The following is a 21,387-nucleotide window of genomic DNA, read 5'->3' as shown; positions in this document are numbered from 1 at the left end:
TGGGATTGACTGACACATTGTAACGCCCCCACGGCTGAAAGGGCGAGCATGTTTGGTGCGACTGGGATTCGAACCAGCGACCCTCGGATTACGAGTCGAACGCCTTAACACACTTGGCCATGCCGGGCCTAAATATTTTGTACTCTTTTATCTAAAAAAATACACGGTTATAGTTTTCAAATTTTTATCTAATATCAAATAATATTTCGTGTGTGTTTGTTTTTGAATTTCGCGTAAAGCTACACGAGGGCGGCCCCCCAGTGAACACAGTGGTATGTCTGCGGACTTACACACTTAAAACTGGATTTCGTTACCCGTGGTGGGCAGAGCACAGATAGCCCATTGAGTGGCTTTGTGCTTAATTCTAAACAAATAAACAAACAATACACGAGGGCTATCTGCACTAGCCGTTCCTAATTTGGCAATGTAAGGCAAGAGGAAAGGCAGAGTCATTACCCCCACCGCCAACTCTTAGGCTACTCTTTTACCAACAAATAGTGGGATTGACCGTCACATTATAAAGCTCCCACGGCTGAAAGCGCAAGCATATTTGGTGTGACGGAGATTCGAACCCGCGACTCCTGGAATGCCTTAACCACCTATCCATGCCGGATCGATTTTATGTGTGATAAGTTTAGCATAATATCTACGTTTGAAATAACCTTACATTTATTAGCACTGTCACTGTTATTCGTTTTTGTCTGTAAAATACAAGATATATAAGGTGCACTAGCTAGTGCTTTTTCTTTTTTTCTGTCTATACTGTTGGTTCCACTGAATGTTTTCTTATAGCGAAGTCACATCTATGTGTTGTGTGTACTGAGGGAAATTGAACTTCTGGTTTTATCGTTGTAAGTCTGTAGACTTACCGCTGTCCCACGTAGGGACCTGTTAAGTGCAGTAGAGTATAATTGATTATTTCAGGATGAAATTTTTGAACTATCAAACATAGGAGTTTATAGTGTTAGTGTTAGGAAAATTTTTGTCTGTCTCTTTCTTTAGGCTATTAAAATGTTTGTGTTTCAAAAGTTATGTACCTTTTTTCCTTAAAAACAGATAATACAAGTATAAATATTATGGGTGGGTGGGTGTTTTCTTTTCGCAAAGCCACATCGGATTATCTGCTGATAAATATTATGGTCCACGTTTAATGCAATTGAACGAAATGATTTACATTTAATCGTTTTAAATAAATCGTAGCTACAATAAATCCTTATGCTTTAATTTTTTAGTTTGTTTATTTTGATATAAAGCTATTCAAAGTGTTATCTGCGCTCTGTCCATCTCGGAGAATAGAGACCTTGTACGAAAGTTTGTAAACTTACTGCCAGTTCTCTAGGTGTGTGTTTCTTATAGCAAAGCCACATTGGGCTATCTTTTGAGTCCACCGAGGGGAATAGAACCCCTGATTTTAGCATTGTAAATCCAAAGACTTACAGCTGTACTAATGGGGAACTAATTAGCAGATAGCCTTGTTGTTTTGCGCCGTAAAACACCAAACCAACTAACCAACCTAGTCTTATTTGTCTGTCTTACACACAGTGCTTTATTTGTTTCCATTTGAGCGTTTAAAGGTATGTAAGCATACGTAATGGTATCTAGATATTTTAGTTAGCATTTGAGATACTCAATGAACTGTAAATACTTTACTCAATTAATTACTATTATTTTATATATATTTATAATATAAATAAAGCTCATTTGCTACCAGAGGGAGACAGGCACTGATGATAAGTGACGTTATATTGGTATCAGTGACGAATCGTAACGAACGTGGAGTGACTGTAATCTGTAAGGTACGAGAGTAATTTTAGTCCGGAAATATGTGTGTTAATTTTTTTATCTCCTGCAGAACTGATTTAATGATTTGTTTAAATTATATATGTCTACTTTATGTATTTTGAAATATTGAGTACTTGAAAATCAGTTGATTTAATCTTTGTTGTTACTGTTACTCAGCTCAGTGTAGGAATTAGTAAATATAAGTATTATTATTACTTATTGATGCCAATACTACAAAGTTTTAATTAAAATACTGAGTTAGGCCTGCTAAATGTAATAACGTACTGGCCTAAGTTATGATGTAAACTTATGTAATAAAATCAGAAATGGCAAAGTATTTAGTGATGTATGAAATTTGAAAAGCTGATACAATTTTGATATACATCAGATTTCAATTCAGTTAAAATATGTTAAGTAAGAGTACCTGTACTAATCTGAATAGTAATTATGTCAATTAAGATAAAGAAATTTAATTTGAAAATTGCTGTATATAGCCCTGTTAATTATTCTATTATGTCTAGAAAGTAACCAAAATTAAGATTAATGCTTACACAGAAGTAGAGAGTTTCTACCCTATTAATTATTCTTTCTAGAAAGTTACTAAAATTATAATGTTATGCTTATATGGAATATTGGAGATTTTCTTCCAACTGGGGGAATTTTGAGACATGGAAAATAATTCCTCAGAAGTGAATTAAATTTTATATTAAACTATACTGTGGCTCTGTAATCTAAAATACAATTATTTAAGGTACTAGGCTTAGTGGTTAGGAAGCTGAACTTGCAATTTTGGGGTCATGAGATTGAAATATTCTTGCTCTTTCAGCTATAGGGAATTGTAATGTGGCAGTCAATCCAATTATTCATTGGTAAAAACTAACCAAAGAATGACAGTGAGTAGTATTGATGAACTGCCTTCCCTCTAGTCAGTCACTTGAGAATTAGAGATAGCTATTAAAGAAATAAATCATCTAGCCATACATGATATTCTACCATCAAACAGGTTTTATGTTTTGTAGAGGAAATCTTTATGATAATTTATATAAATAAAAGATAAACTTAATGTTGTTTTAGTGTCAGCATTAACATTTAATTATTCATATTTGTTTTTTCAAGGTTGTATGAAAAGTGTTGTGAAAATAAATTGAATAAAAAATAATATCCAAATGCTCTAACAGTATATCATATGGTTGCTTTAGCATTTAAAATCTTCTGTGACTTGTTTTTGTATACATGTACATCAGAGATGATAATTTCAAGAGTGGTTTGGTACACTGAATGAATCACCCTTAATACAGCAAAACTGAAATTGCATTCATATTTTGTCTTTTATATCAATTTTTTTCCTTGTTTTGATAGATGTTTGTTTCTTTAATCTACTAAGTATGTTTTGTTCACTTTAAAAACTGGTTTTACATCTCATGAAAAATTATGATCATGCTTATTTCATACTTTAACATAATTTAAGAGTCCATCACACATTTTAAAATTTACAAAAACCTTTAAAATAATTATTAAAGGTATTCTTCAAATTACTGATAATGAATATAGTATTAATATTCAACTGTAAATTCTTTGTGTTAAGTTAGAAACTACAGATATACATAAATGTATTATTTTGCTGTCATCTTTAACATTTGCATTACAAATCTCTTAAAGCATACAAACATTTTTGGGAAATGCATTTTTCCCCCCCCTAAAACACTTAAAAATAGTAAATTTTAAATTTTTCATAATGTAAACATTACTTTTTATATATTTCTCTTAGTTTCAGTTAATGAGTTTATGTATCTTTAGGTGATATTGCAAGGAACTTGTTTTAATGTCAACACTAGCATTTAACTGCCTATATTTATTTTTGCAGGTGCGTAGAAAACTATGGAAAGTGAAAGCACTAATCAAGTTTCTCGTATAACAAGGTTCTTTAGGCGAATTTCTCAAGTAATCAATTATTACATTGGAATAATTTTTCCCCCTCCTTTTTTTGTTTTTTCACTTTTAAGTGAAGCTTTAAATATATTTATATCTGATAACTATCAGTATTGTTCACAACTTGTTGTTCTACCTATTGCATTTTATTAAGTAGTTGTTTTTAACCTTTAACAACATCCAGTGTAAATAACTGATAAAAAAAAAATAAGTGTATGATGTTATCCATCTTCTACGTGAAGTGTACAGGATGATGAATTTGTAAATATTGGAATTAGCTGCTATTTTGATGGCATTTTGTTTAAACTTTTTATGTTGAATCATATTTATTAAAGACACTAATGAAGTTATAGATCTATTAGCAAATTGATGCATAAATGAGTTTAGAAAATGTATTTAAATCAATGGAATCCATGTTGTAATTCTAACGTTAAAAATATGTGAAAGTTTTCTGAGTCAAATTGTCCAGGTTTTGCAACTGTTTTCTTTGTGCATTATGTTTATTTTATGAGTTAGTAACAACCACATTTTAATCTAAATCTTTAAAGCCACATTTTCTTGGACGTTTTACTGAATTTGTAATTTCAATCAACAGACCAATAAATAGTTTTACTTGTGGATTGACATACATCTTGTGTATAAACATAAGTTACATGACAATTCTAAATGAAGATTGGTTCTACTTTCCTCCTATCAGTTTTTACATTAAAATGATGTCTAAACTATGTTAAGTCATGTTGTAAATTGTAGAATTTGTAGACCTTTTTGTCAGATGTATTAAATAATACCTGTAACTTCTACACAAATTATGGCCCTAATTACTATCTGAGCCATTGCTAAATGTAGCATCAAAGCTGTAAGTTCACCAGACATGCCACCAATCCAGGAGGTTTTAGTAATATATATTGAGTGCTCAGTGTTAAATTAAGGCATATTTTTCTTCCCTCCTAAAATATATATATATATATTTTTTTTAATGTAATCATTGGCTGTAGATAAGTTATTGGAGATTAATCCAAAAGAGATGATAAAGGACGAAGTACTGGCAGTTGGCAAACATCTTCTTGAGAAACTACTCTTCATCATGTAAACATTACAGAGGAAGTAGTGTAAAAGGATTGTAAATCAACTACATGAAGATATCTTTTATTCTTTACTATCTCTTAATGAATTTTTTAACAATATCTAGGGTTATACTAGACAGTCATTTAGCATCGTTTCATATACAGTTCCCACACTACTCATAGTTATTGGTTATAGATTTGTGATTTCAAATGTAGATCTGAAAATAAATGCATCATTTATGAAAATTACATAATTCTCACAACTTAGTAGTGCTAATTAAAGTAAATTAAGCTGTATGAATTTTTCATTTAAAACTATTATAAAGTGATTTACAGAAGGTTTCTTATATAAATTAGCCATGAACGGTCCTAAACTCTGATGTATTAGATTTGTTGTTTAATAGAATAAAGTTATCTCTTGGTTTATATATATAACCTCTTCCTTTTAATCAGGAAAACATTTTAAGTTAACTGATCAAGAGAAACTAGTACAATAGTTGAGCTTCAGTTCATTAGGTGAACTTTCTCCTTGAAGTTTTAAGATTTTTGTGTTTTGGAAATATTAAATATTTTCTCGTTAGGTACTAATACTACTTGGTAACTTTCAAAATTCATGTTTATATATGTGTTACAACAAAAGTTTGTCATTTTTGTTTGCTTTACACCCAGTTTCATATCATCATCTTACTTTCTCTTATTGAAGGTGTACCAGCAGCTCTTGGATACTTGGACACCCTATTCTATTGTTCGATGGATTGTAACAGTTGCATTGCTTGCAGTATATTTGGTACGAGTTCTGTTATTACAGGTGAGGAACAAGTTTTGTTATTACAGGTAGGGAACACGAGTTTTGTTATTACAGGTGGGGAACACGAGTTTTGTTATTACAGGTTGAGAACACGAGTTTTGTTATTACAGGTTGAGAACACGAGTTTTGTTATTACAGGTTGAGAACACGAGTTTTGTTATTACAGGTTGAGAACACGAGTTTTGTTATTACAGGTGGGGAACACGAGTTTTGTTATTACAGGTTGAGAACACGAGTTTTGTTATTACAGGTGGGGAACACGAGTTTTGTTGTTACAAGTGAGGAACACGAGTTTTGTTGTTACAAGTGAGGAACACAAGTGTTGTTGTAACAGGTGAGGAACATCAGTGTTGTTACTAGTGAGAAACATGGGCTAGTATGTCGACCCCTCATCCAATACTTTTTTCTCACAATTTTTGCAAGACCTCGCAGTCTCTTCTTCTAAGGATTTTTAGCTACCCCCCAGAGGCATAGATCCTGGGAGGATACATCCCCCCTTCATTTTAGGTGGGGGGTATGGTGGATACACTCATCCCCCCTACAGTTTGGTCTCTTGAATTGTTTTATTGCATCACTGGCCTACAAATTGTGTTTGTTCTTATGATTCTCATGTTCTTACCAATCGAATTACATAATTAGGCTTAGATGTAGGCTTTTTCAGTAGCCAAAATGTACATCTTTAATATAGGCGTGCTTTTAAGCGATAGTTTGTAAGTACCAGTCAGTAGGCTTAAGTATACATGCAAGGCTTGCAAGCACTATCACAGAATCTACCTATGTCTTGTATGTAGTGAAAGATTAAGTAAAATTTTCATTGCAACATATTCGAAAATGTTACTCCCAAGCGTAAACTCCTGTGATCTAGATCTGGCAGGCCATTTGTAATTTGTAACTGCATCAATCTTATATGTATATTGCGTTTTCCTACGCCATTTGTTCTTATGCATGTCTAGACGGTTTTATTGTCGAATGCCTTACTCTCCTTAGCTGCTGAAGCCGCTGACCATAGTGTACGTTTAGTGTACAGTTAACGACAGGTTCAGGCTGCTTGGATCCAGGCGCACCCTACATTATCCCCCTCCACTCCCTATAGTCTGAGCCTCAATTTTACAACAGGGCTCATTAGACCTATGTTTGTGGCCTTCATTAATCCATGAAATTTCAGATTATTACTGCCCTCTAATAAAGTGCTGGTGCTTTATGGTAAAAGAACAATATATTCTCTTATCATAGATGGTAAAAATATTGTATTTTCTTGTATAATCAGAACACAAAAGGAGTGATTTCAATGGCCTGAAGCCTCTACTAGAATTGTATTGCTAGTTTTTGTTTAGGTTTTTATTTAATAGACGTGCTTATAGACATTATATCACAACGTGTTTGATGAGCTTTAACAGGAATATAATATATTTGTGATTGTTTAAGTATTTTTCGAGAAACTTGCAATTACTTGTGTTGTAACTAGCACACATTATTGTCCCAGCGATGCCCAGGCAGTCAGTCGGCTTGGTAGTCACTGTGAGGCTTGCTCGTTCAACTTAAGTACATTCTACAGTTCAGATCTACTTCCATTCTGTTTTACCTTCATACGTTGTGCATTAGATTTTTTCAATAAAGACTATTTAAGCATGAGGTCTGCTGGACATATTTGACAAAGGAAAACAGTTTTAGGATTGTTGATGGTTCAGCATCCATTAGCTGCATTAGAGGAACTAAACTATGCATTCCAAGCAAAATCAGTGACAGTAAAATTTCAAGATATTTGATGAAGCTGAGAAAGAGGTTACTTCCCTAGATCTGGTGCCTATTGAACTACCACGCTTTCGCAGACCCCCCTGAAGTATCACAGGTGATGGCTCAGTACACCATTCTGCAACAGCTAGAGATTACTACAGAAGCCAATATTTTAAATTTGAGGACACAGTCATAGAACATCTGACCACTAGATTCAATGCAGACAGCAATGACTTAAGGCAATATCTGGCACTTGAACATGATCACATCTGGCAAGATTGACAACTTGGTTATAAACTTCTATTCAGAAATCTCTGCACAGTGGCTCGAGTTTCATTTGGCTATGTTTGAAGGAACAACAAAAGCAGCATCTCTGAAAGGTGCGAAGGATGTTTATTGTAAAATGCATGAAACAAGTCAGCAGATGTTTAGTGAAGGGTTTCTCCTCATGAAAATTTTGCTTGTATATCCACTATCCAGCAGCAAATATAAAAGCAGCTTTTCTGCATTAAGACGGTTGAAGATGTGGTTAAGGTCAACTGTGTCTCAGTGCCGTCTCAACCACGTGGCAGTTTGTCACACTCACAAAGATGAGGTCAATAAGATAAATATAGAAGAGCTTATGAAAGAATTCATAAACAAATCATCACAAAGGAGGTCTACATTTGGGAACATGTAGACTAGAGGACTAAATGAATCTTACTTCAATGAAAAGTATGAATAATTATGTGCTGCATTATATTAATGTGTAATTTTTAAGAGTTCACAAAGACATTTTAATTATTTTTATCAAACAACATGAACAGTTTTTCAGTAGATATAAACTTATCAAGGGTAATTACTAATTTTATTAATATTTGAAAACGTAATTTATGCAATGAAAGTTATTAGTAACCTTGTCAAGTATAATGGCCATCTTTTATACTGTGCAGTGTGCAGGAATAAATTCATGTGGCAGTTAATTTGTGACACATTTGTCTTTATTCTATTAACATTTTGAAAACTGTTACACAACACCTCACTTATACAAATCTACATGGAAACCTTGAAGTATCGTGGCAACAAAATTATTCTGTGACTGCATGTTTACAGGTTTCAGGTTAATGTAATCAAAGATTACCAATTTGCAAATTGAACAGTTCACATAAGTGGTTGCAAAAATCATCCCCCTATCGGGTGTAAAAAATCTACGCCCCTGCTATCCCCACAGCTATATCAACCATATGTGTGACTCTTTTTATCACAACTTTCATCTTTTTTTTCCTTTCCATTGACCCTTACCTCTTTTTATGGGATCCCACTCTGTGGCATGTGTTATTCAGTCAGAAGTACCAGTTCTGCACTAGCAACCACTGACACAAAATACCCTAGATGACTTGCAACAGGCTCTGTAGAAATGGAGTATTCTGTAAGACCATCTAGAGGCAGGCTAGATAGTATTATTGTACTGAGCTTGACTGCCACTCACTAGTAAAATGTAAAATCCTCTCTATCGCTGCTGATTTTTGGATTGAATAAATCATGGTCAGTATGCTTTTGTAAATTATGGAACTTGTTTCACCAATTGCACTGTTTCCAGAGCATTGTTTATTGGAACTTTCCCCTTGCATATTCTACTTGTGAAATCAGGGAGTTCTTACCACACAATGTTTACAGTCACTGAACAGTGGACAGAGGTTATTCCTCTAGTGTTTGAGTGACTTTTTACCATTCTTCAAGAGGATGACAAAGTTGAGGGCTCTTCTACCTGGGTCCCTGGATGTCTTCTCCCACATGGCATTAGAAAAGGCACCAGCATATTTAGGAGCCATCTCATAATACCAGTTCATCTTAGCTGTCTAGATGGGTTGAGCGTGGCCCTTCTTTTTAATCAATATCAGTTTAGTACATTGTTCATAGAAGAGGATCTTTGTCTCCTTGTAATTCTGAATGCAAAGTGGTCCTATCCTGGGTCCTTGGTTGTGCACAGTTTCTTCCAAGTCCTTCCCATAATTCTTTGAGCAAGTGTAATTTATCTTGTCTACATGGTTTGGGAGTGAGGATAAGTGTTCCTAATTCCAGACTGGCTGCGTTCTGTTTTCTCAAGTTGAATATGGCATACAGGATCCAGTCATTCTGAGTTTGGAGCATAGAGGAGAAGTTTTATGTATATATTTATATATGGTGGTCCAAATTCCCCAGCTACTAATGTGAGGTTTAAGAACCATTGCCCTATAATTCAAACCCTGAGTAGTAGAGTCTTGACTATCTGGTTGGGGCCTGGTTTATAGTGATGTTGGATCATGTTGCATTCCACCAAAGTTTAGGATCTGGGTGAAGATCTGTTCTGGATGTAGTTCAGTACCTCCCCTTAGGGTGATAATCTCGTATTGGCATGCCCGTAATCTATGCAGAAACATTCAGTATTGAGAATGGCCTCACTGGCTTCTCCATGTTATCAGTGTGCAATTCTAGTTGTAGTGTGAGAAGACGTATTATGTTTTTGGAAGTTAACATTTTCTTAAAACTAAAATATATTTCCAATAATACTTACCTCCCCACTAAGAACTTGTGTTAGTGACTGTAGACTGGGTTAGTCTCGAGAAAGTAATAATGTTATTCTAAGTCGGTGTTTATATGCACTTCCAAGATAGATGATGCACTGAGTGAGTCATGAGACAGATATAGCAGAGTAAAAATAAGATCAGTGGGTGGACAGAGGAAGAAATTCCTGTGGTGTGAATGGAGATAAACTTTATTGGTTGTACATTTTTGATTTAAGAAAATGTTAACTTCTCTCATCAAAGGTGAACACAAATTCTGTTATTACAGTTAAGGAACAAGTTTTATTCCAGGTGCAAAATACAAACTCTGTTAACCCTTTTGTAACAGGTCACAGGTCAAAAGCCATGTCGTCCCATTTATTGACTTGCATTCAGAATTTTTATTGAACTATTATTTTATGAATTTATGTCAATAAGTTTGGAATCAAATTGTAGATCATAATTCAACTTTAATATTATATGAGTTATTTTCTTAATGTAAAGTAAATATTAAAAGAAAACCTAAATATAGGTTTTAGTGAGCCATGTTGTATGTTTAATGTAACACTGTTTAAAATTAGATGTTTGTGATGTCAAAAACTAAGTCCATAATTTCTTACAAATTAGGAACTCAAATTACTGATATTAAAGTTAGAATATAAAATAAGAACCTAATATCTTTTTATTTTGCTGAGATACGGCTTATTTACTGAATCGAATACAATGGCCCCATTCACCTATTTCCATTCTTGAAAACAGTCCCTTATATTACTCTTATTTTAATGTATCACGTGAATAACCAATCGATAACTTAGAATGTTACATCTCCCTAGTGGTTATCTAAGGCATTTTAATCTATGAAAAGTTTCAGTGTTTTTGGAACAAAACTTCCAAGAAGGTAAGTTTTGTCTTTAGTGTGTTCATAGTTTCATATTTTTAAAATCTAAATAGTCTTAGTTACCAAGCTTTAATAAATTCTAGTGTAATTCTATGGTATCAGTGCAGTTATTTGTGATTTTTTGGTTATTCAACTGTATATATAAAACCTAAAAAAAATATTGTTTGACATCCTCCATGTGTGAAATTTTAAAAGGCTCAGCAACCTATGTCCAGTGGCAACTGAGTTCAAAAGTTGTAACTAGAAAAAATAATTGTTTGGTTTGCTTCTTGATTTATAGTTCTATATTTTAATGAAAATAAATTTAATAATTTATTTCTAAACAGTAATAATCTATATACATATGCCATCACACTTCAGTTATTATATATTACAAAATACTAGTCCACTAAAACAGGAAAGACTAAAGGTCAGTTTTATAATAATGGATATGTAACATGAGTGCACATGCACTGCATTAATGCAAGTTATGTAACGACAGCTAGGCATGACTGGAAGGATAATATAATAAAAAATAATAAATATATAGCATTATGAGACTTTTGAGATTTTTTGGGATAAAGAATAGTTTTTTTTTAATCATTTCATGAAATCACTGCACTCATACTAATAATGAAACAGACTATTTTTACAAACAAATCTTTAGAATAAATATTTTTCACCATTCAGTAGTTTTTATATGTAGACTAGTGTTGATGATATGTTGATTATTCTTTTGTTCTTCTAGGGATGGTATATAATTACTTATGCTTTAGGTATTTACCATCTTAACCTGTTCATAGCCTTCCTCACACCAAAAATTGACCCTGCATTACATGATGACAACTTTGGTAAGAAATGAAATGTTGTGTGTGTGTGTGTGTGTGTGTGTGTAACCTTATGTTAGAGTTAATACTGCTAATTAACAGTATAATATTTAAAGTTATTCAACAAATATTACACTATGTAACAAAATGTTTACTTGTTCCTGATAGAAAGTGTTATTTCCCAATTGCTTATGCCTAAAGTAAATGGAAAAGACCTGTTTTTCTCTTCAAACTTTGCTTTTGTGACCTGGTAATGAAATTTTAAAATTTACCCATTTTCCAGAAGATTCCAGGAAGATTCAGTCCTGAGTATCTGATAGATAATTTTTTTAACTTACAAGAATTTCCAAGAACTTTCTAGAATGTTGTAGAAGAGGAGGTAGATGTGAAGATCCAGATTACAGAGGTGCAGCTGGTGAAAGAAACTCATACTACCCCAACCAAAGAGACCTCAATGATTTGATAAGAGATCTTGGTCTAACAAAGTTAAATGCCAAGCTTTTAATGTCAAGGCTTAAGGAGTGGGATTTGTTAGATGAAAGTGTGCAAGTCACAAGTCAGGGGAAGCGTCACCAATATTTTTCAAGCTTCTTCACTTGTCAAGATGTACTGTGCTTCTGCCACAATGTATCTGGTCTGTGCAAGGCAATTGGAATTGCCTGTAACCCAAACAAGTGGTGCCTCTTCATTGATAGCTCATCCAGAAGCCTCAAAGCTGTGCTGCACCTCAGAGAGGAATATAAGAATGTCAAGGCCTTGCTAGAAGCCTTGAAGTATGATGAATATGGCTGGGAGGTTACTTCAAAATGGTGGCATTCCTGATGGGTCTCCAAGGAGGCTTTACCAAGTTCTCCTGTTATTTCTGCCTTTGGGACAGCAGGGACACTGCAGCGCACTACAACAGGAAGCACTGGTCACAACGGACTAAGTTCTCTGTAGGGAGGCACAATGTCAAGTGTTAGCCACTAGTTGACCTCCAGAAGGTGTTGTTCCCACCAGTGCACATAAGATTGGGTTTTATGAAACAATTTTTCACAGCTCTTGATAAGGAGTCTGCAGCCTTCAAGTACCTTCAAGACTTTTTTCCTATGCTGTCTTAGGCAAAGGTCAAAGCTGATGCCTTTGTTGGACCACAGATAAAGAAAATCCCAGAGTGCACAGAATTCCCCAAGAAGCTCAGTAGGAAGGAAAAAACTTGGAGCAGCTTTGTTGCAGTAGTTTGGAGCTTCTTGGGTGATCACAAGGCTGAAAATTATGTGGAACTGGTTGAGGTTTTGGTAAAGGACTACAGCAAAATGGGCTGCAGGATGTCCCTGAAAGTCCATATCCTTGACGTTCATCTTGATAAATTCAAGGAGAACATGGGAGTATACTCAGAGGTGCAAGGCGAGTGCTTCCATCAAGATACACTGGACTTTGAATGCTGCTACCAAGGAGCATATAATGAGAACGTGATGAGAGACTATATTTGGGGGCTGATACGTGAAAGTGATTTACATTACAGTCACAAATCTTGAAAAACTACTCACTTCTAAACATTTGTGTTCATTTTTATATAACTTTAGTATAAATACATACTAATCTCAATTCCTATGTTTTATTCAAACCTTATGTAAATGAAAATGTGCAAATTTGCCCATTTTTACATAGAAAATAAGTTAATTTCTAAATTTCATTATCCAGGTCACAAAAGCAAAGTTTGAAGGGAATAATGGCCATTTTCTGTACTTTTACAATATAAGCAATTAAGAAATAAAACATATTATCCAGGAACAAAATTTGCGTTACATAGTGTTATAATTCATACTACACATCAACCATTAATATTTAAAATGAAACTATCACTAAGTTATTCAACAATTATTGTAATTCATGTTACATGTCAACCATCAGTACTTAAATTGAAACAATCATTTAGTTTTCAACAAACATTATAATTCATACTACACATCAACCATCAGTTTTTCTTATGTATATTTAAGGGTTGTGCCATAAATTGTTCAACTTGTGTAAATTTTGTCTTAATAAAGGTTTCACTTTGTATAACTCTTCTTCTATTGAATCAATAAACTTTTAATGTTGGTCGTTTTTCAATGCTTAATTTTGACTGTTTATCTGAAAACACCACAAGAAAATATTCACAAAAATCTGGTTCTAATATTAAAATATACCTCATTTACTTTGACATTATTTAGTAATGAAATTGAATTTTTGTTTGGTATATTTTGGTTGTTTTTTGGGGGCCAGACTTTAGAAATTTGTATTGCAACACTCCTGGAATGTGAATGTTTTATATAATATATTTAAAGTTATTTACTTTAACACATTGGCTCCCATGTGACCCACCAGCAGGTTGTGATAGTCTTCCAGTAAGAACCACATGGCCCACTGGTGAGTCGTGCTCTATTTCTTTTTAAATGGCCACTTATTGGCTAAGACACAACAGCTACATACACACTCTTCCTAAAAAAGTAGGCCAGGTGGTTAAAGCACTTGACTCGTAATCCGAGTTTTGCTGGTTTGGGTCCATGTCACATCAAACATGCTCGCCCTTTCAGCCGTGAGGGTGTTATAATGTTACGGTCAGTCCCACTATTCGTTGGTAAAAGAGTAACCCAAAGGTTTGTGGTGGGTGGTGATGACTAGCTGCCTTCCCTCTAGTCTTACACTGCTAAATTAGGGATGGCCAGTGCAGATAGCCCTTGTTAGCTTTGTGTGAAATTCAAAAATAAACCAAAGCTAAAAAAGTAATTGTAAAATTACTAGTGGGACTCTAGATGTATCAGCAAAATAGGCATGATAACCAATGTATTAAGAATAGTTTTTTTACATTTTTTGCTAAATAATAACTACAAAGTTTTATTTTTAAAGTATAAAATATATTTTGTGTTACTTAATGTTATTTGCAATATGTGTTGTTTTGTGGTGTCAGCATAAAGGCTTGCACTAATATCAATCCATTAAAACATTAGTTTCCGTTACATCTTACATCTCATATACATAGTTAGTGGGTTTTTACATTTCTTATTTAGATGATGGGCCTAGTTTACCAACAAAATCAAATGAGGAATTTCGTCCTTTTATTAGAAGACTTCCAGAATTTAAATTTTGGTAAGTTTGAGATATCTATTAAAATTCTTTCAATACGAATTAGGTCAAATTGACTGCTCATGTGAACTCTTTGTGTTTTCTTAAAATAGTTAGTTTTTATACTAATAACTTTTAGTACACAATATATATCTTCACAAAATGTTAGTCTTTGAGTTAATATTAGTCTCTCACATACAAAAAATTGGATGTTTTAGTGAAGTATTTTCAATAAAATAGACAAAAATGATTTGTCCACGATTATTTTATGTATTTGTTTAAGTGCAGAGTGATTTACCTGTTAAGACTAAAAATACTTTTCATCTCAAAAATATTAAATTTCATTTGTGTCATCTCTAAAGCCTTCTAAACATATTTCAAATGTTCGTTTTCAGTAAAACCTTATATTTAGTTATTTTTTTATCCTAAGTCTATGTAAGGTTGGTCAATGTGACTGACCTCATGACAACCAATAAGAAGTTGAAACGGATCTAAGTTACTCTGCCCTTCTAGAATGACTTCATATTGTATGATGAAATTACATTTATTTATCTGAAGTAGCTTTAAATGTATAACAGTATACATTTATTTGTGCTTAAATTTTATTACATTACTTTATACTGCCCTATGAACATTGTCTAACTACTCTTTGTACAGGTTGTAAATCACTTGATAAACATACAGCTCATGTTATCAAATTACATTAAACACAAGCTACTTTGCACTGCTCATGTGCATGCTTTGTGAAAATTTATTATTTATTTTATCTAATCTAACCTTAACTAACCTAAAACACTCCTATTTTTACATTTTTTATTATTTGTTATATCTAATCTAACCTTAACTAACCTAAAAACATTCCTGTTTTTACATTTTTTATTATTTGTTATTTATTTTATCTAATCTAACCTAAAAACATTCCTATTTTTACATTTTATATTATTTGTTATTTATTTTTTCTAATCTAACTTTAACTAACCTAAAAACATTTCTGTTTACATTTTTTATTTATCTACTCTAACTTTAACTAACCTAAAAATATTTCTATTTTTACATTTGTTATTTGTTATTATTTATTTTATCTAATCCAACCTTAACTGACCTAAAAACATTTCTATTTTTACATTTATTAGTATTTGTTATTTATTTTATCTAATCTAACCTTAACATTTTTTTATTTTATTATTATTTATTTTATCTAATCTAACCTTAATTAACCTAAAACATTCCTATTTTTACATTTTTTATTATTTGGTATTTATTTTATCTAATTGAACCTAAAAACATTCCTATTTTTACATTTTTTATTATTTGTTATTTATTTTATCTAATTGAACCTAAAAACATTCCTATTTTTACATTTTTTTTATTATTTGTTATTATTTATTTTATCTAATCTAACCTTAACTAACCTAAAAACATTTCTATTTTTACATTTTTTAGTATTTGTTATTTATTTTATCTAATCTAACCTTAACTGACCTAAAACGTTCTTATTTTTACATTTTATAATAATAACTAAAGAATACATATGTCAAACAGTAAAGTACTTATCAGGTTCTCTTTTTTTTTCTGTCAGTTGTTCGTGACACTTATTCCTACTTTTTATACTAGTGGTTGCAGTGGTCTAAACTTTTATTCAGTTAAATAATGCATTAAAGAACACAGAATAATAACATACAAAAAGCAGACAATGTCCCATAAATATCACAATTTGTTTGGCTTTTCAACAAAGCAACATGAGCCATTAGAAATTCATCTTAGCTAGTCGGTAGGTTTCCTGTGGGAACAAAAGCATGTACTAAAAGAGAAATTTGACAATTCTCTATTAAGAAAGCAATGTAACATGATGTGTCATTTGATAGATGAAAACTTTTACTTTCTATCAGTTATAAATGTAAGAGTGAATTTTGAAAATGAGGATATAACAGGTGGGTGTAACAAGAAGGGTCTGATTTTTTAATAGATGGCTCTGTAACCAAACATAATTGAAGACTATAAAATTATGTCTTATTTGATGGATGACAGTTTTGTAGTGAGTCATTTGTTACATTTCATACTTATGGGATAGTGGTGAATAAATCTGAGAGATATCTAGAGAACAAAATGTCATTTCTCACACTAGTGGAAATTCAGGTGTGTTTTTTTTTATATTTCCTTATACTATTAACAGTTAAAAACTATATACTATTAAAATATGGATTATTAGCTACAATTAGTAATTAATATAATATGAAGAAAAACTAGTTTAATCAACTTTTGAATGTAAGTCACAAAATTCTTGTTACATGCACAGTAAAAGATGGCATGTGTAGAGGGTGAATAAACATAATACATGCTATTAAAAAATGTTGTATATTGTAAAAGGATAGACAGTTAAATAATTGAGGTTTAAATAGTGCATTACTTGTATTAAGTACCACATGATATGTGAATAAACCAAACTGAACATATGAATTCATATTGCTAGTGTACTTTGTGTGATTCACACCTTTAAAATTTAAAGACTTATGACATTTTAATCTCTCGTTTACTCAGAAATATAATGACTAATATGGTTCTTCTTCAAGTTTTGTTTAAATATATGTGTGTAGATATATAATATCAATATATCTTCTGTGAAGATGCTTTAGTTGTGGCGTATGCAACATACATTGAAGAAATACTTAAATTTTGTACAGTTTGTTAATTTGCTCAGAAATTAGTGTATTTGTATTGTTTCTAGAAATACTAATTTTTATGCCACTATTTACATGAAAAAAGAAACACTGTGAAAAAATCTTTTATGAAGTTTCATAGTTTAAATTTGATGTTTTTAATAAATTTCAATTTATTTAAGAATTGTTGTTTTTTTTCTTTAACCTTCCAAAGTGTAAACCTGTATACTAACATAAGGCAATCAAACTTGTTTCTAAAAGATTTATGATCCTTTTTATCACCATCAAATGGATGAAATATTTTGTAAACTAATTAATAAATAAGTGGCAGCCACCTAGAAATGTAATAATACAATAATGACAAAAGTCTTGTCTGGTCAAGCAAGCCACGTTTGACATGCAAGTTTTTTGTCGTCTCTTGGTATTCTTTGCTCAAATTTATGATTTCTTTAGTATATCAGTACACTTAGTTTCTGTTTCTATATCATTTTCTATGTACTTAACAAACACTATGAGATATCATACAGTTGGGAATTTTATTCGATGATTCATTGAGTGCAGCCCATGATAACAAAATGATAACTTAGTGATTGTGATTTTTTTTATTTCCAGGTATTCTGCAACAAAAGCCATAGTTGTTGCCATGACCTGCACATTTTTTGAAGTATTCAATATCCCAGTTTTTTGGCCAATTTTGCTTTTATATTTCATCACTCTGTTTTGTATTACTATGAAGAGACAAATAAAGGTAAGAGCATTTTTAAGATTTGTGAAACAAATTATAATTTTTTCATAACTCATCCATGTGAAACATTTCTTTCATAAGAATTCATTGTGGAAACTGCTGTACTTCTAATAGAGAGACTTGAATAATGCACTAAACAGATGGCATTCACTTAGAAAAGTGACAGGAACCACAAGAAACGTGGTATTGGTGAGCATGTATAACAAGTTGTTTATACAGAAAACACAATTGTTTTAGTGCATACTAAGTAACAAAAACATTTATTATGAACCCAGGTTTTTAGACTGTACAGTGGTACAGAATATTGGTTTCAGACTTATAGTTGTATCTTCATCAAGACTAACTGAATTTCAGAGAAAAACTGCTTCTGATGAATGACTATTTATCATCTTAATATCTTAGGACATAGTTTCTTCTTTGATTCTCCTTCCATAGGAGGCAACAGTATTAATTGCACTTCCTGTCAAGGCTGAATCTATAAACCTTACATTGAATAGCAGCAAGACAAGAATAAAAATGTAAATAAATACTGTTAATAAAACTTTGTACCAGAAAGTAATTTTCTGACTAACATTTCAGTGAAATTCAGTAACAAAACTATCAATACTGAAGTCATAAGAGTAAGTGTGAACTTTAATTGTAATATTTTCTCATCAATTGTGTAAAATTCCTTCACACAATATACTAAATAATATGTATCTGCACTCTGATAGGTAGTTTGTCATTCAATGATAAGATGACACATCCTAATAAGATCTACATTGCTCTTTATATATGAAACAAATTTTTCAGACTATGTATTTAACTCACAAATTACTTATTTTCGTCTCATTCACTGCAGCTTGAGTCAATATATCATATTGAGTAATTTTAGTTCTTCCTGTTTTGACACTCACATAAAAGAACCGACTCAAGTATGAGGTGAAATTACTCGTTTTGGGTAAATGTGGGGAACCTTTACAGTTATCAGTAATATTAATTGCAGTATTGATGGTTCTTTGCCCTACCACCAAATATTTTAGAGAACCAAATGTCAGGGAACATGTAAATAAACTTACTAGATCCATTTCCAACTTTGAACATAAATGAAAAGTCGCCTTTGAAAAAGTGGATGGACGTGTTCAATGGTTGTCTGACTAAAACAGAGTAACACGTTTGTGATCTTGTGTAATATCACTGTTAATTAAGCATTTTTTAAAACTTGTTTTCTTTTTTTTCAGCACATGGTCAGGTATAGCTATTTGCCTTGGACACGAGGGAAAACTATTTACCACGGCAAAGAAGATTCAGGAAAAGTGATTCAAGCAAAGTGAGCCCTGTGCCTTCTACCTTTGTACTCATGGTTTTAAGTTGTGCTGATTGCAACGAACAAGTTGTCTATTTCATACTTGCAATGAAAAGAGAAAAAAAAAATTATTAATGATATTTAAAGCTTTATAGTTGTGTATATCTCTTAGCATTCTAATATTTGTAGCAAGTATATAAAACCTATAATTTTTAACATAATTTATCCAAGTGTAGGAAATTATTATGTTCCGTTTCTTGCATGTTTGTGGTAAATCAGGACTTTTTGTTTTCAGTCCTGACCAGTAGAGGGCTTGATTGATGAAGAGGGAAACATCTTTGTAGTCACCTGTCACTTCTACCTAACATGTACATCTCTTTCGAAACTAGTGTTGTGTCATCAGATTCTGTATAAAAGGATAAATTAAATTCTGAATTCTTTCAAATCTGTCTACTTTGCCCCATTTTTTGTATTATATTTTTCTCCAACACACGTGGTTACCTGTTTCTGGTAAAGCAGGCCTGTTTTCGGCCCTAACTGGTTGAAAGCTAGGGTGACAAGAAAACTTCGTCATCCATATAGTTCTTTTGAATCTATTTTGTGTCATTAAACTGTATGTAAAATATAACTGGATTTTATTTAAATCTGTTTTTGTTTCACAATCGTTAATCCACAAGTCTGGTTTGTGTTCATAATCGATACTGTCATGGTGTTAAATTCAACATCACTGTAAATAGTTCTTGCAGAAAGATTGAAATAAATGAAGTAACGATCTACAGCTCTTCTTTTCTTGCTCCACGTCAAGCAAGCACAGTTTTTGGATCAGAAACATTAGACTTACAAAACTGGAATACAACAAACGTCTTTCCAATCTTGATGAAAATGTAACATTGGCAGTAACCTATTCCTACATTTTTTTAACCACCAAAAGTATAATTTTATCATTATGTTGATTTCTCTAGTAAATACATTTTCATTGTAAGAATATTCTCTATTTATCAGTCATAGAAGTGAAGTGTTAAAATTGTTAATAATATTACCACTTGTTTCTTACTTGTAAAAAAAAAAAACCCATAAAAATTAGCTTTATGACAAACACAAATAAAAAGGTCAGATGTTTCAGCAGTGTAACTCGTACTACAGCGTGTCCTGGTAACACATGGTACCATATAGATACATTATGACTCGTACTCCACCATGGGTTGATAACACACACAGTACCATATAGATATGTTATGACTCGTACTCCACCATGGGTTGATAACACACACGGTACCATATAGATATGTTATGACTCGTACTCCACCATGGGTTGATAACACACACGGTACCATATAGATACATTATGACTCATACTCCACCATGGGTTGATAACACACACGGTACCATATAGATACGTTATGACTCGTACTCCACCATGGCCTGATAACACACATGGTACCATATAGATACATTATGACTCGTACTCCACCATGGGTTAATAACACACATGGTACCATATAGATACGTTATGACTCGTACTCCACCATGGCCTGATAACACACACGGTACCATATAGATACGTTATGACTCGTACTCCACCATGGCCTGATAACACACACGGTACCATATAGATACGTTATGACTCGTACTCCACCATGGGTTAATAACACACATGGTACCATATAGATACGTTATGACTCGTACTCCACCATGGCCTGATAACACACACGGTACCATATAGATACGTTATGACTCGTACTCCACCATGGCATGATAACACACATGGTACCATATAGATACGTTATGACTCGTACTCCACTATGGCTTGATAACACACACGGTACCATATAGATACGTTATGACTCGTACTCCACCATGGCTTGATAACACACACGGTACCATATAGATACGTTATGACTCGTACTCCACTATGGCTTGATAACACACACGGTACCATATAGATACGTTATGACTCGTACTCCACCATGGCCTGATAACACACACGGTACCATATAGATACGTTATGACTCGTACTCCACCATGGCCTGATAACACACACGGTACCATATAGATACGTTATGACTCGTA

General features: G+C 32.6%; 1 protein-coding gene across 3 annotated transcripts; it reads left to right on the top strand.

Moving 5' to 3' along the window:
• Nucleotides 1-1,712: 1,712 nt before the first annotated feature.
• On the top strand, nucleotides 1,713-19,762 carry LOC143231125 (protein RER1-like). 3 transcript variants are annotated; one of them, XM_076465747.1, is made up of 8 exons: nucleotides 1,713-1,796; nucleotides 3,647-3,723; nucleotides 5,479-5,583; nucleotides 11,465-11,567; nucleotides 14,576-14,654; nucleotides 17,900-18,035; nucleotides 19,253-19,341; nucleotides 19,613-19,762. In XM_076465747.1, the coding sequence occupies exons 2-8, from the start codon at nucleotides 3,661-3,663 to the stop codon at nucleotides 19,623-19,625; spliced, it is 588 nt and encodes a 195-aa protein (XP_076321862.1). In that variant the 5' UTR covers nucleotides 1,713-1,796; nucleotides 3,647-3,660; the 3' UTR covers nucleotides 19,626-19,762. The 3 variants fall into 3 exon arrangements, with proteins under 3 accessions (XP_076321862.1, XP_076321863.1, XP_076321864.1); XM_076465748.1 differs by having other exon boundaries at nucleotides 1,757-1,825; XM_076465749.1 differs by having other exon boundaries at nucleotides 1,795-1,965.
• The last annotated feature ends 1,625 nt before the right edge of the window (nucleotides 19,763-21,387 follow it).

The sequence above is a fragment of the Tachypleus tridentatus genome, chromosome 10 (assembly GCF_004210375.1).
Source record: "Tachypleus tridentatus isolate NWPU-2018 chromosome 10, ASM421037v1, whole genome shotgun sequence".
Taxonomy (NCBI): Eukaryota; Metazoa; Arthropoda; class Merostomata; order Xiphosura; family Limulidae; genus Tachypleus; species Tachypleus tridentatus.
Note: the sequence above shows the minus strand (reverse complement) of the source record. Positions and strands in the feature narration are given on the sequence as shown.

Coding starts and splice junctions, on each gene's coding strand:
- LOC143231125 (XM_076465747.1), top strand. CDS start 3,661: ATGGAAAGTGAAAGCACTAATCAAGTTTCTCGTATAACAAGGTTCTTT. Junction 11,568..14,575: donor ATTACATGATGACAACTTTG/GTAAGAAATGAA, acceptor TTTCTTATTTAG/ATGATGGGCCTAGTTTACCA. Junction 14,655..17,899: donor CTTCCAGAATTTAAATTTTG/GTAAGTTTGAGA, acceptor TTTTATTTCCAG/GTATTCTGCAACAAAAGCCA.